The sequence below is a fragment of the Carica papaya genome, chromosome 8 (assembly GCF_054855325.1).
Source record: "Carica papaya isolate Zhongbai chromosome 8, ASM5485532v1, whole genome shotgun sequence".
NCBI lineage: Eukaryota > Viridiplantae > Streptophyta > Magnoliopsida > Brassicales > Caricaceae > Carica > Carica papaya.
The window spans coordinates 3790881-3804587 of record NC_142316.1 but is presented as its reverse complement, the minus strand read 5'-3'; the positions used below and the strand labels follow the sequence as shown (position 1 = coordinate 3804587).

At 35.4% G+C, this 13707-nt stretch overlaps 2 protein-coding genes and 1 non-coding gene across 6 annotated transcripts; 1 reads left to right on the top strand and 2 right to left on the bottom strand.

The window, feature by feature from the left end:
- The first annotated feature begins 12 nt into the window (after positions 1 to 12).
- LOC110825739 (Calcium-binding EF-hand family protein) lies at positions 13 to 851 on the top strand. Its single transcript, XM_022056237.2, has one exon. The coding sequence runs from the start codon at positions 277 to 279 to the stop codon at positions 721 to 723; it is 447 nt and encodes a 148-aa protein (XP_021911929.1). The 5' UTR covers positions 13 to 276; the 3' UTR covers positions 724 to 851.
- Positions 852 to 1619: 768 nt separating this feature from the next.
- On the bottom strand, positions 1620 to 1701 carry TRNAS-GCU (transfer RNA serine (anticodon GCU)). Its single transcript has one exon. It is a non-coding gene; the product is annotated as a tRNA-Ser (tRNA).
- A 404-nt stretch (positions 1702 to 2105) lies between these two features.
- LOC110825740 (las1-like family protein) lies at positions 2106 to 11926 on the bottom strand. Of its 4 annotated transcripts, none has more exons than XM_088209913.1 (9): positions 11350 to 11926; positions 9416 to 9601; positions 8418 to 8509; positions 8239 to 8313; positions 7027 to 7133; positions 6855 to 6910; positions 5694 to 5868; positions 4170 to 4460; positions 2106 to 3179 (listed from the first exon to the last, which is right to left on the bottom strand). In XM_088209913.1, the coding sequence occupies exons 2-9, from the start codon at positions 9587 to 9589 to the stop codon at positions 2254 to 2256; spliced, it is 1896 nt and encodes a 631-aa protein (XP_088066039.1). In that variant the 5' UTR covers positions 9590 to 9601; positions 11350 to 11926; the 3' UTR covers positions 2106 to 2253. The 4 variants fall into 4 exon arrangements, with proteins under 4 accessions (XP_088066039.1, XP_088066040.1, XP_088066038.1 ...); XM_088209914.1 differs by having other exon boundaries at positions 2106 to 3176; positions 9416 to 9598; XM_088209912.1 differs by having other exon boundaries at positions 9416 to 9598; positions 11350 to 11925.
- Positions 11927 to 13707: the final 1781 nt, after the last annotated feature.

Here is a 13707-nt window from a genome sequence, read left to right as displayed (position 1 = left end):
TGTAATATCTTAATTAAGAGAATTTATGGCACGTTGTAAGCTTGAGAATTGGTCATTAATTTACACATGGCATCTTAACCAAGATCCACATGTAGACAAATCGAAGCAAACCCACGTGAAAAATCTGTAATTTCATCTTCCACCATGTCCGTCACTCATCCTCCCCGCCCCATTAATTGACAAATCAACAAATCCTCTGTCCTTCATTCTTCCTACAAGACAAGAGAGAAGGAGAAAAAATCCAAGAGATCAGAAAGAAAGCGAGTTTTTGGAGAGATGGGTGTGGTGGTAATAGACGGATCAACGGTCAGAGACTTCGTGAGCGACGAGGAACAGTTCAAGAAAAGCATGGACGAGAAGTTTGCGGCGCTCGACCTCAACAACGACGGGGTGCTATCGAGGTCAGAGCTTCGCAAAGCCTTCGAATCCATGCGTCTCCTCGAGACCCACTTCGGTGTCGATGTTGCTGCCACCCCGGATCAGCTCACACAGCTTTATGATTCCATTTTTGAAAAGTTTGATTGTGACCAGAGCGGCACCGTTGATCTTGACGAGTTCAGGTCTGAGATGAAGAAAATTTTGCTGGCAATTGCTGATGGGTTGGGGTCTTCTCCTATTCAGATGGCTCTTGAGGATGATGATGATAATAATAATTTCCTCAAGAGGGCTGCTGATCTTGAAGCCTCTAAGCTCAATCAATCTGCATCTGCATCTGAAACATGAGCCCTGCCTATGCATTTTTAGCTCATCTTATATGGCTGGGACGTGTTAATATGAGTTGTATGCTTGTACTCTACTTTGATTTTCTTCTAGTTCTGTTTATCATCAATAAAGCTCTTTTCTTAAATTCAGTTCGTTTACCTTTCCATGCTGTTGCTCTTGTGAAAATGTGTCCCTGAATCTTGTCTTCAGTCTCGTGTGGGGATGAAACTGGGGAATCCAAACTGGACTTTAATAGAGAAATGGATTAGTGTCATCTGCAATGGCTTATTTTGTGCAAATATAACCAGATACATACTCATCCATTCAAAAAAGAATAAGGCCATCTAGTCCCTAAAAGAGAAAAATAGAAGAAAAAGGGGTTTGTTTCTGCAATGATCAAAAGGGTATGTTTTATCTGTAATGTACAAAAGGGATTAGAAAAATTTATACCGAATCACAAGCTCTGGATTCAGATGATGGATCACCATCACCAATTCAAATCTGACCTTTCTTAAACACAAATGGATATTATGTCTGCAAACCAATTGTAATGACATGATGCTGTTCTCACCAAGGGAAAATTTTTAAGGCAGCTATGTCCATGAAAGTTTTAGTTATGGTGGCAACTGGAGATGGACTAAACCGCTGTAAGGAGACCAATGATGGGAACCGAATCAACCACTTGTTTGTTTGAAGAGAAAACGAAGAAAAAAGAGAAGATGAAATCAGACAAAAGAAAATGGGAACCTTCAAGAGGAAACCTCAGAAACGCTGGGAACCTGCGAAAGAAAATTCCAGAAAAAATAAAAAAAAAAAAAAAAGGAAAAAGAAAAAGAAAACGATGAGAACTCCGTAAAAAATATTCGGAGGAACAGAAAAGTGAAGACGAAGGCAGAAGAGAAGTAACAAAAAGGAAGCGTCGCCTGAGAGATTCGAACTCTCGCGGGGAAACCCCATGTACTTAGCAGGCACACGCCTTAACCACTCGGCCAAAGCGACGCGTTGATGTCTCTGGTATCGTAATAAATTATTTCGAGACGTTTTTCCTGCCGTTTTATCCTCCACTCCACAGTACTCTGAATCTTCTCCTCTGCTGATTTGAGGTGTGTTCTCATCACCTGCTTATACGACATTTGTTTGTTTTCATTTTTTGTGGTTATTCGTGGTAAAACAACTTCATCTGTTTGTGCATTGCTGAATCTGGATAGTCATCTAGATGTAGTTATCTTCTCCATAGTATTTTTGTTTTTTGAACAAGGAAGATGGAGTAGAATTGAAAAGTAAGGAGGTGAAACTTACCTGGGGACTATTCACAAACTCTAGTGTAAAGTTACTTCTTTTCCATATAGAGTTCTTCTAATCTGCTAGCAAGTTTGTTCTTTTCTTTGCCACTATTCTCCAGATTCTTATAAATTTGCAGTTATTAATTAACTATTTTATAATTGAATAACTATTACAACTAAATTTGCAGCTCTTAACAAAAATTTCAAAAAGTATACTATAAATAACATAATCGGATTGAAATAATAGGCGGCTAATCAGGAGCAGGTGTTAAACCCAAATCTTTACAGCAGACCCAATGGCTAACAGCTCTTCCTTCCCAACTTTCTTCCAACCCCCGCCCATCATAAGAAATCCTTCCATTGATGGACCATTTTCACTATCTGGTTCACATTTCTCTACCAAGTTCCTCGTCTTCCTTATCGTCTTTGGACATAAACCGTCCAACAATTGTGTATCTCTTCCGATGTCTTCCACTGGTAAACAATCTTCACCATCTAAGTCACAGTGCTCAACTGACTCCCTCATCTTCTTAAGGCTTGAATTGTCTAACTCTTGAGTGTCGCAACTAGCTTCTCGCTTTTCACCACACTGCCTCAGCTCCCAGTCCTCAATTGTAACCTCAAAACCCTTCTCAGGGATGTCATCACTATCAAGAGCGGGAAACTGACCGGAAGACCCCATAAGAGCTGGTAGCATACCAATTGGACATGGGTTCCATGTTTCTAACTTCACCCATCTCTTTGAATTTCCCATATCAATGTGTTTTCTTTTGATACCTTTGGTCTTCATTCTTTCGAGCTTGACCCACTCTAGCTTCTGTGCTGCTTCTTGAATAGATTCCTCTTGCTGGACAAGGGTCTTAGCCATTGTAATAGAAGAATCTTCTTCGGCAACATAATCACTGGGCAAACGTAATAAAGCTAGCTTTCTAAGTTCCTCCTTGAAATGATGGACTCCCATAAGCTCTGATAGTTGAATGGCAGAATCCATGAGCTGGTTATTGCCACATGCTGACAATAGAAGACATTTACGTAAAAACTCGATGGGTATTGCATTCATGACATTTATTTTCAAAGAACCATTCTGGTAAGAATGCTTTAGTCCCTTGATGTGTCCAACAAGCCACAGAAATAAATAAGAAAGATGTTGCACTTGAGATGCGCCTGTCTTGTACTCTGATAGAAGATGCCCTTCTAGATGAGATTAGACAAAATTAGTAATGAGGTACAGAAGGCAATATGATATGAAAAAGATATTTACAAAATGCTGCTATTAAAGGTTCCATACACCATTTATCTTAGCTATGTTTGGAACAAATATAAAATTTGTGTCGAATTCATTTGCGTATCAATGCTTATTTCAATTCGAAAACGATGGAAATCTTATTTAAGATGATAAAAATTAGTTATTATGAAATTCCATGTAGAATTTCATGAGCTTAATTTTTATAATTCCTTATTAGAATTAGTATTGCTCCTAGTTAAAAAAAGATTGAATTTACAAATCAATTCTGCAGAAGTTTTAAACTTGTTCCAAATATTACCTTAGTTGACAAGCAGACTTTAATAATAATAAAATGTGTGATTTTTTTACATGAATTGCGAATCAAGTTGATTTGAGAATCATAACATAAGTAGCAATTCTCAATAGCAACTATAAATGAAAAACAAACATGGAATACTCTCCAAACTGGGTAGAAAAGGCAATTAATATTGTCTACATGGCCTTTTAGATGGATGATTCATAGCCAGTCCTTTCATCTATTATAACTGTGTATGCACACTGATGTGTATTCCTCCTAAACACTCATTGACATATACGCCAGTGCACACATTGTTTCAAATTCATGCTATGGAAGCCAGTTGGCATATATGCCAGTACACATATCTTCGGATTTAAATGGCATCTTACTAAATACTGATCCATATAGGAATAAACGCCACCAGCCAATATAGTAAAAAGTAGCTTAAGTTCAGTTAAACAAATCAGCATCTCAAAAAGGGAAAAAATAACAGATCCCTAGGAGTACTAAAAGATGATTAAAGATCAGACTCCTAAATGAAAACAATTATTTTCTAGTAAAATATTAAAGCAAATGGAATCAGAAGTTCATTTTGAAGTGTCTGGAACAAAATGTAAAGAGCACAAGATGGATATAATGTCAAAGAAGATTTGGCAAGTACCTGTTTCATTTTCCATGTGTTTATGAGATCCAACCATATCAAGAATGGCCTGGAGAAGATTAAGAAGCACTTCTGGTTCTTCATTGGAGAGTTTTGTTATCACAAGCCTCCATTCATCCAACAAATTTTCTGGATTTTGACCAGCTTCGTACTCTTTTGGAAGTTCCACATAATTTGAGGAATCTAAAGCCTTCAGCAAAAACTCCAATAGTATAGACACTACTTCTGATGGGAAGGAAGAATACAATTGCTTAAGGGTTTTCAAGGTCTTTTTGGTATATTTCTTAGAACCTGCAAACACAAACCACAACAAAAGAGCACACAGGTTACCCATGAAAAGAGCAGAAAACAAATGAATAAGATGGGAAAAATGAACTTCTAGAAAACTTTACAACAGCAAATCAAATGGCCCTTTCCTTTTTTTTGAAAGGAAAAAGTGGAATATCATTGAAGAGCATCAAGGATGAGCCACCAAATACAAAAATGAACAGAAGTGCATAAACTACAAATAGGTCAATAAGCAAATTAAATGTAGCCTTAACTATCATGTAAACATTGACAATTGTTTCGTTGGGTTGAAGAACGGTACCTTTTGGAGGAAGGAAAGGACGATCTAACACTAGACACCTATCCATTTTATGCCTAAAATGTTCTTCCTTAACCCAAGATTTCATTAAATTGACAACCCAAAATACACTTTCAGATTTATCAATGATTTTACTTTGCATGAATAAAGATTCAAACATTGTTGCTGTCTTCTCGCCATAGTTTATGTTGAGTAATATGCTTTGATCATCATCCAAATTTTCTATACACAGGGGAAGTGAGTGGAAAGGTTTTAACTCATACTTAAGCATGTCAGATTCTGCCTTTTTATGAAAAGAAATGTAACAAAATAGGCATACTATTTCTTTAATATGCACCTATCATCATTATTACCTGCTTTAAAGTTGTTTTTTTAGTGTGTTCTGCTAACCTCATATTGTTTGCAAGGATTCCTTATATTTCAAACAATGGTAGGAAAAAGAAAACGGTATCTAATATTAGAATGAAGAGATTATAAACTTGTATAGAAATATGATTAGGACCTAAAATATAATAGTGCATGTCTTAGTCCCTGCCTACCTTGTCTCCTGGTGGGAAAAAAGAAGAAACTGATCATTAAGAACATGAAGTCAATAAAGTTATATTTAGGACGATTGACTGCCTAATGCAAACGGTAAAACATGCATGTTTCTACTTTTAGTCACACCTAATGAATGATGGTGGATCTTTGGCATGCATACCACAAGAGTGCATGAGTGTCTGCATGCCATCAATTCAGTACTTTAAAGCCATCATTTATGAACTAAAAAAGAAAAAGAGCAACAAATATTCAGATAAGCTGAAAAAGAAAAACAGTGCAAGGCATTATAATAAAAATAAAAAAGAAAATGGGGAAGTTTGAACTGCCCCCTTTCTCAATCCTTAAATAAAAAGGCAATCCTGTTAAAAGGACAAATTAAAAAGAATGGTTTTACGCACGTTTTCCTTTGCTTGGTGAATATCCAAGCTGGGGACTCTTCTCAACATTCAAGCAGGATGCCAATTCACGAAGTCTAGATTCAATTTCTCTGCTGACGTTTGTGGTTCCGTCTTTCCTAAATGGAATCTTCAACTTCTGAGGTTCCCAGTAATAGGATTTCAACCAATCAAGTGCCTGATATTTGTAAAAATCATAAAATTCAAAAAGTGAATATTGACTAGAAGATGCAGAATCACAGGATTTATGAACTATAATACATGCAATTTTTAACCAATCCTCTATAATCTTCTACTTCTTAGGTTTTCAAAGATCCTTGTTTAAGGTGTCGTACTATCCATGTAGAAAAGCGGAAACAGCACTGACAACAGCTAATTACAAAAATCTCCTCATTGTTTGTAAATGGATTTGTTAGTAAAAAGAACTCAGGGCCAAAAGCCTTGAGAGGCTCCCTAGTAAAAAGAACTGACTTTGTTTTTCTCCAAGTATTCTTTTCTACTTTTCATTATTTTAATTGGAAGGCTCTTAAATTAGGTTCACTATGTTTTTGTGATAGTTCGGGAACCAATACGACTCGGGTAGAAAATGTACCAGAGTCCAGACTGTGCTTCACAAGGGGCTTAAGCGATCCCCTTGAATATTAGTCTTTCTAACCTTGAAACCAACTTGTTGTTTGGAAAATATACCTCTTAAATTTTAAGTATCAAGGTTGAAAGGTCGATGCTCAAGCAAAATTATTTGAACTTGATGAATAAGACTACAAGTAAACTTTGGTTTTCTGATACTTCTGACCTCACCAAGTATGAGGTTGAGGGTTCAATCCCCAGGCTATGTGCCCATAAAACAATAATGGGGTTTGCAGCAAAAAAACTTAACGAATAAGATCATAATAGCCAAATGTTATCCAGGAAATTGCACCTAGAAAGCACCTAATGCTCTAACATCAAAAAGCCAGTAATGTCATAGGCTTGTTAAAAAATAGGCTAACTAAGAAAATATATGCTCATGCTCTTTAGAGTAGGGAGTGTTACAATTTTTTAAAAGTAGGCCATATTAGATAAATACAAACGTTTTGTTTGCACATGCATATCTAACTTTTTTTTTTTTTTCGAAAAAAAGAAAGATATAGCTCAGAGATTAAATAAATTAAGAATAAATTATACCTTATCTGCGGAATCCTGAAGCACTAACAGTGAAGGGAGCTCACGATGAGAACCCTCTGTGAAAAGGCATAAAAACATATGCTCAGTATTGCAAATTGTAAGATGCAAACAAAACAAAAGTCCTCACTGTTTCGATAACATCAAATAGCACCCCATGATTAGAGCCGCTCACCATGACGAAGATCAATCAACATACGCGGAATACCAATTGCCTCAGCAGCCTCAGCAATTGAAACTGATGTTTTCTTCCGTGTCTTCTCAATAACACAATTAACAAGCCTTAAGATGCAAAACTAGAGCAGGTAAGCATATGAACTTTCATCACTAAAAAGTATTTGCATATATGAACAAGCTAAAAAACAAATGCACAAATGGCTGTTCCAATTTTATCGCTGGAGCTTTTGCCAAATCTGAGCTGTAAATAAGAGTCAAAATATTATGTTAAAGATCAGGGTTCTGTATGCACCATATCGAACTTGCTAGGCATAAACAATTGATGACTGGAAAGAGGTTTCTCAAACATCAAACCAATAAAAGCCCAACATGAGCAGCAATTAAGCATGTCAAGGAAAGAGAGGGATGGCTGCTATCAACCAGTAAATTAATACATTTTAAGACCATTCTCAGAAAAACTTTTTCAGCTTTCACCTTGCATTAAATTCCCAGAACCAATTCATGTTGAAACAATATCAGATAATGTTAAATTTCTCTACTACTTCTAGCACTAATTCACTACCCCCTTTCAGAAGATAGAAAATTGAATGCACTTACTTTACAGAACACTTCAGAAACATGAAGGTAATATAGCAGATATAGGTATAATCCTCAGTACAGAAAAAAGAGATTAGTTGTTTTCAAGTTTCCTTTAAATAGTTTACGTTTACGCATCAAGCCACTCAGGCAACCTTCTTTTTTCATCTTTTTTCTTACACGAACTTCAAAGTTATCTTCAATTTAATATGAGGTCCTCATCTTTTGATAGCTTCAAAATACATCAGTCTGAGCATGATAATGCAAAGTCTACATTATGACTTATTCTTCCTGATTATTTCCAAAAAACAGACTTATTCTTCCTGATTGCAAGCATTGTACTGTGCCATCACCTGAGTGCTTAGGGGTTGCACTTCATATAGAAACGGATATCTAATACAATGAACACAAATTGTAGCTAAGAGTGATATCTTATCTGGAGAACTTATATATCTGTATGAAAGATTGCAACTATAAATCAATTAACCAGAAACTACTTAAGAGAATCTCCAAAGCAGCTATGTGACTATGTTTTGCATGTTTGATTATCGAGTCAATACAAGATTGAAATATAATAATAATGTCGTTAATAACTAATAAAAGATGGATTGCAAAAAAAGGGACAGAGTATGACCTTAATATCGACATGCAATATAGCATTTGCAACAAGTGCTCTGAATATAAAGCATCAACAGGCTGTTTTTCTCTTCTGTTAACCACAAAAGAAAACAAGAGAATAAACAAATTAAGAGCCCAATCAACTTCAATATATTATAAAAGCCTTATGATTAGGAAACTAAACCTTATTGATACCTAATGAAACCATCTTTCTGCTGAATTTCAATGATTGAAGCAGTGACATCAACTGCAGCTGGTATACATCCTCTCATCCGCCATGTTGATATCTAAAACCCAGAAACTGAGAATTAGAAAGGAGGCAATATGTTCTATGCTTGCTTGAGACAATAACAGAAACAAGAAGGAAGAATGAAAATTAATCAACTGAAACATGAGATAGATACACAAAAAAAGAAGCCTCTAAATTAAACTAATATCACCTGACTCCTTATTTTGTCAAATAAAAAACAGTTTAGTCCCTAGACATAGACCTTAACAAAAATATCATCTAATATTAATGAAAGATAAATACTTTAATCCACTTATTTTTTACAGAAAACAAGAAAATTAATCTTATTCAAACAATCTAGGGGTATTTGTTAAGTTGTGTAAGTAGCCTTAAATATTTCTGTTTGATGCCAAAATATTTTGGAAAAGAGTAATTTTCTCTCAATTTTAATTTATCATCTAGAGCCATATAACTAATATCTCTTCTAACTTTTTCTCAGTTGATGTATAACTTTTAAATTTTTAAATAGCAGAGGTTGTGATTAATGCTAGAGCTGTGACTAAGGCTCAATAAAATGTAAGAAAATTTTAGAGTACAAATGGTGCTTTTCTTGCTTATTGGCATTAAATTTATAATATCAATTGATTTCTTTTTCTTTTTTTTTGGGGGGGGGTTAAAAAAAGAGGACTAAGCATCTTTTATATTCAGTTTAGAAGATTTTTTGTTAACCTCTCCAAAATCCAATTACACTGGGACTAAACTGTTTAATTCAACAAATTGTGGACTATTTGTTTATACCTTAAAAGATATGTTTGTTATTATCCCCTGAGGCATTGCACCTAAGCTTTTCACTCTCTGACTTGAATCTAAGTATAGAATGAATTTAATGACAACATATGTCCATCACCTGTTTTAGAGCCAAGAAAATAGATAGTACCAATCAGTAAGGTAAAAAAAATCTTACTCTTTTAAGTGCAGAGGCAACTTTGTCAGCAGATGAAGAGAATAGAGATTCTCTGACAAATTCCCATTCATCCCAGCTCATCCAAGGCACCAATTTGAAGTTGTCAGACGATGATGGTCGCTCATGATCACCTTTGGCTACAGCATCTTCTCCAAACCCTAATAGTGCCTCCATTGAGTAACTCTGCTGGCAGGTTAGACAAAGCAAATAGCAAAAGCTTAGTTCTTGTCACAAAGGTGAGACTGGGGCTCCCCAAAAAATAAACTCACTGAAAATTCTGGAGTCATTTTTAATCCATTAAGAGCAGGTTTAGATACCAAAAATAGAATTTGTTGATTAATGAAAGTTTGGGTCCAAAACTTATGGAACCAGAAGGTACAAGCATCAATCCTTTGGTGTAGACTAAGTAGACTAAGGTCTAAATTGCATGCATTTATTTGTCTTCTAATTAAAGTTAACTAAAGTGCAAGTGTTATATGTGACATCCATCATCAAATATAATCACTAAATAAAATTAGTAAACAATTACAAAATGAAGGAAGGTTGGGGAAAAGCAAACACAGAGAACAGATAATATGAACATTAACATATAGTAAAATGAAAGATGATCTCCACATTCTGCTTTCTCCTTCATTGCATTTCCTCTTCGATCAATGATGGATCCCATGAATCATTCCACAACATAAATTGTTCAAACACCACATCCATCCATGTGAACTACCAAAACGAATTAATAACTAAGTCAAAAATCAAGCGAATGAAGTCAATATTTGGTCTAAACATTTCTCTCTCCTGATTGAGCATCTTGACAAGAACAGAGCCATAAGTAATAGACATGACTCAGCTTTACTACTCCTACACACTCACACATGCATTCCCTAAAACATGCACTCCCTAAAAGTCCAATAAATTAAAAATTACAAGACCATGAAGAATGGGGGCATGAATACATCCAAAAATGTAAAAATATGTCAAAATAAAAATGAAAGTTAAAATAAACCAAAATTGACAAGGTCCAGTGCCTTTTCCTTGTGCAATGCTCCATTTGATGATTCCTTCTCATTCTCTTATTGGTGAGGGCCCTTTAATTTAAATTCCCTTTTCCCTTTTAGCATTTATCCCACAGAATTTGGGTTCCCTTTTTCATTTGTTTTTTGGTTTTCTTTTAGATACACAACCATGAACCACGAGAGACGATATGTTCTAACAAAGCATAATTAACCAAAAGTAGTAAACAAAAAACAAGAAGGTGTGCAATCATAGTACAAGTGTAGAATGAACATACTAAGTGCGCAAACAATCAAAACTCAACTATATACATAGATAAAACCAGAGTATTAATAAACAAAATGAATAGTAAAATAAACAAATTATCAACATGCTAAACAGTAAGAACAAGAGAAAACAGCGACATCATCACATTTAACTATAATCTTTCCTTAGGTCACCAAGACATTAAACCAGATCAACAAAGAAAGAACAATGGTATCTGCTAATCTACATCTATCCAAACTAGTAGCAGCACAGGCAAAAATACTTTGCTAAAGCAATTAACCGAATGACTTGTAAGCATGCAGACAGCAGGTTAGGAGCATCAATCCTACTCTTGAAAACTTGGATTTCAATCCATATTAAAATATAGCTCGCTTACATCGAAACTAAGTTATTCTTTCCAACTAGCCATGGCTTTTCATCAAACAAGAATGGGGACCAAGACAAATGCATACAGAAATTGAATGGAAAACAAATCAAAGAAAAATGTTACTAACCAGCTCATTCTAATCATCAACACATAACAATAAGATTATCAGCAAGAACAGTGCATGATCAAATATCCCAAAACATTCAGTTCATTGTGCTTTATCATAACACAAAGCAAATTATGAATCAAGTAGGAAGTCAGAAGACTCTACAAAGCAGAATACCCCATTTACCTTCCAAAAACCGAAATTGCTTCCCTGTCTTTCCTCTTCTTCTCTCCTGTTTTCTTCTTCTCTGTCTCTTCTTTGCTTATCCTATTAGAGAACCAACAATCCCCTCCCTATTGGCTCTCACTCTTACTAAGTTGTGAAACCCGGAAAATCTCTCCCCCTACTCTCTAATCTTCCTTTCCGCTTAAACCTCAAAACCCAGATTTCAGTAGCCGATATGCCTCTTACTTCCTCTCTGTTTCTCTTGTCACTCTCTGTTGAAAGCTTCCACCAAAAACTCTAAAAAACGAAACCTTTTCGCACTCCCTCTGCTTCCCTCTCTTTCGGCTCACTCTCTGTTGGCGGCGCCTCCCATCAGAATGTTGTTTCTCTGCGTCGCCTGCTTTCTCTGATTTTTTTTCCGTCCACAGGTATCCCCTTTTCTTCCTCCTATTCACGCAAGCTAAACTCTTCTCTGTCTCTCTGTCTCTCTCTCTCTCTCTCCTGCTACTCTGCCGTCCTTGTTCTTCGTCTCCTCTGCTCCACCGTCTCGCTGCCTCCGCACGTCTCTCCCGCTTTGTTGTACAAGTTGACCAGAGGTACGGAAGTTTAAAACGGTGCGTTTAGAATTCAGAAGATGATGGGGGTGGGTTGGGTTGGAGCTCGAGTGGGTCGAAATGGGCTTATGATTTTGAGGCCCAATAGGATTAAAGGCCCAATTGCATATTCCCAATAAATACCTTTCATGATTAAATTATTAAAATTAATTATTGCTATAATGGAACATTAGTTGAGCGATGTGTTGGTGAAGGTAGCCATGTTCGTAATAGTGCAAGCTCTCGTATATCTCATTCTCTCAATATCAACCAACATATTTTCTTCCACATCATCATCAACATCTTCGTATTCTGCCAATGCTCGTTGAATTCTCGCTCTTCTCCAAGTTATGTCTGCTGTTGACGAGTTTGAGTTGTCTTCTTCTTCTTCTTCTTCGGAAAAAGAAAATGCCTCACCACCATCACTTTCTTCTTCCTCGATGACACACCTTCATCAATCATGATCACACATATGAGCTAAATAATATATTATTATTATATATAAAGGTTATATATATGTAAAAAAAGTACATATCTAATTTTTTTATATATTCGGATATATTCATCGAGAATGATAATATATATATATTTAATATAGTTTTTAGATGATTAAGTATTTAATTTTTCGTTTAATATTACAGTAGCTAAATTACAACTAGCATGTAACGACCTCAAAAATCTAAAAAAAATATATATATAATAATTTAATTGCAGAAACGAAATAAAATGTTAAAATTTACATCCCTTACACAATAATTTAACAATACTAAATAATATTAGGGAATGAATACTCTGAAAGAAACACGAGAAATAAGAAAAGTAATGAAAAATATAAAGTATCTAGCATCTACTCGCAATTTTCTTGCGAATCGGGCTTTGGAACCAGATCCTCTTGATCTGAAATGGTTAAATAAAGGATGAGCTACACTAGCCCAGTAAGGATATCGCACTATATCACCGGCACAGAAGCAAAAGTTAGTATAAAATCAAAACAACTAATGGAGCATTAAATTTAGCAAATTCGTTTATTAATTATAAAATCATTTACCGTTCACTTACTCTAGTGGAATTTATGAAAATAATCTATAAAAACAATAATACCATACAGATCATAACTTCATGAACAATCAGTAACATAGAACATATCATAAATTCATATCCATTAATAATAAATCAAATCATAACCGTTTCTTATTTCACCATCCTACTAGTATCCATGGGGGTTCATAGTGAGTGTCTCTGCTACACGTGAACCATTTTCCTTGATAATCTCAATTACAGGGCCGTCTCCATATCTCCTCCGGTATGAGAGTCAAGACATTAAATTTCAATACCCCGTCTGGTATGAGGGTGAAGCGGGCCGTCCCCATACCCTGTCCGGTATGAGCGCCAAATTACCAAGTCTCCATTCCCCATCCGGTATGAGACAACATTCACAGTAAGGTTCCCTATGTACCCGGTCCGTCCACCATCTTTCAGGATATTTAGTAAGGCTGTCATTCTATCTGTTTATTTGATCACACCCATTTCCTGTTTTCCTTTAGTCTCTATTACCAAATCAAACATAATTACATAAACAAATAAACATGCATCCGATAATGTAATCATGTCTCAAATTCTAAATCAAATAGTAGTCATGTAAGATAGTAATACATGCATTTAAACCATCAAATAGATTAAATCAGATACTATCATGCTTTTAGACTGTAAAATAAATCAACAAAAAAAAATGTCTGGTTCGAGCTCCATTAGCAATCTGTAATTAGTTATGAATATATATTTAATT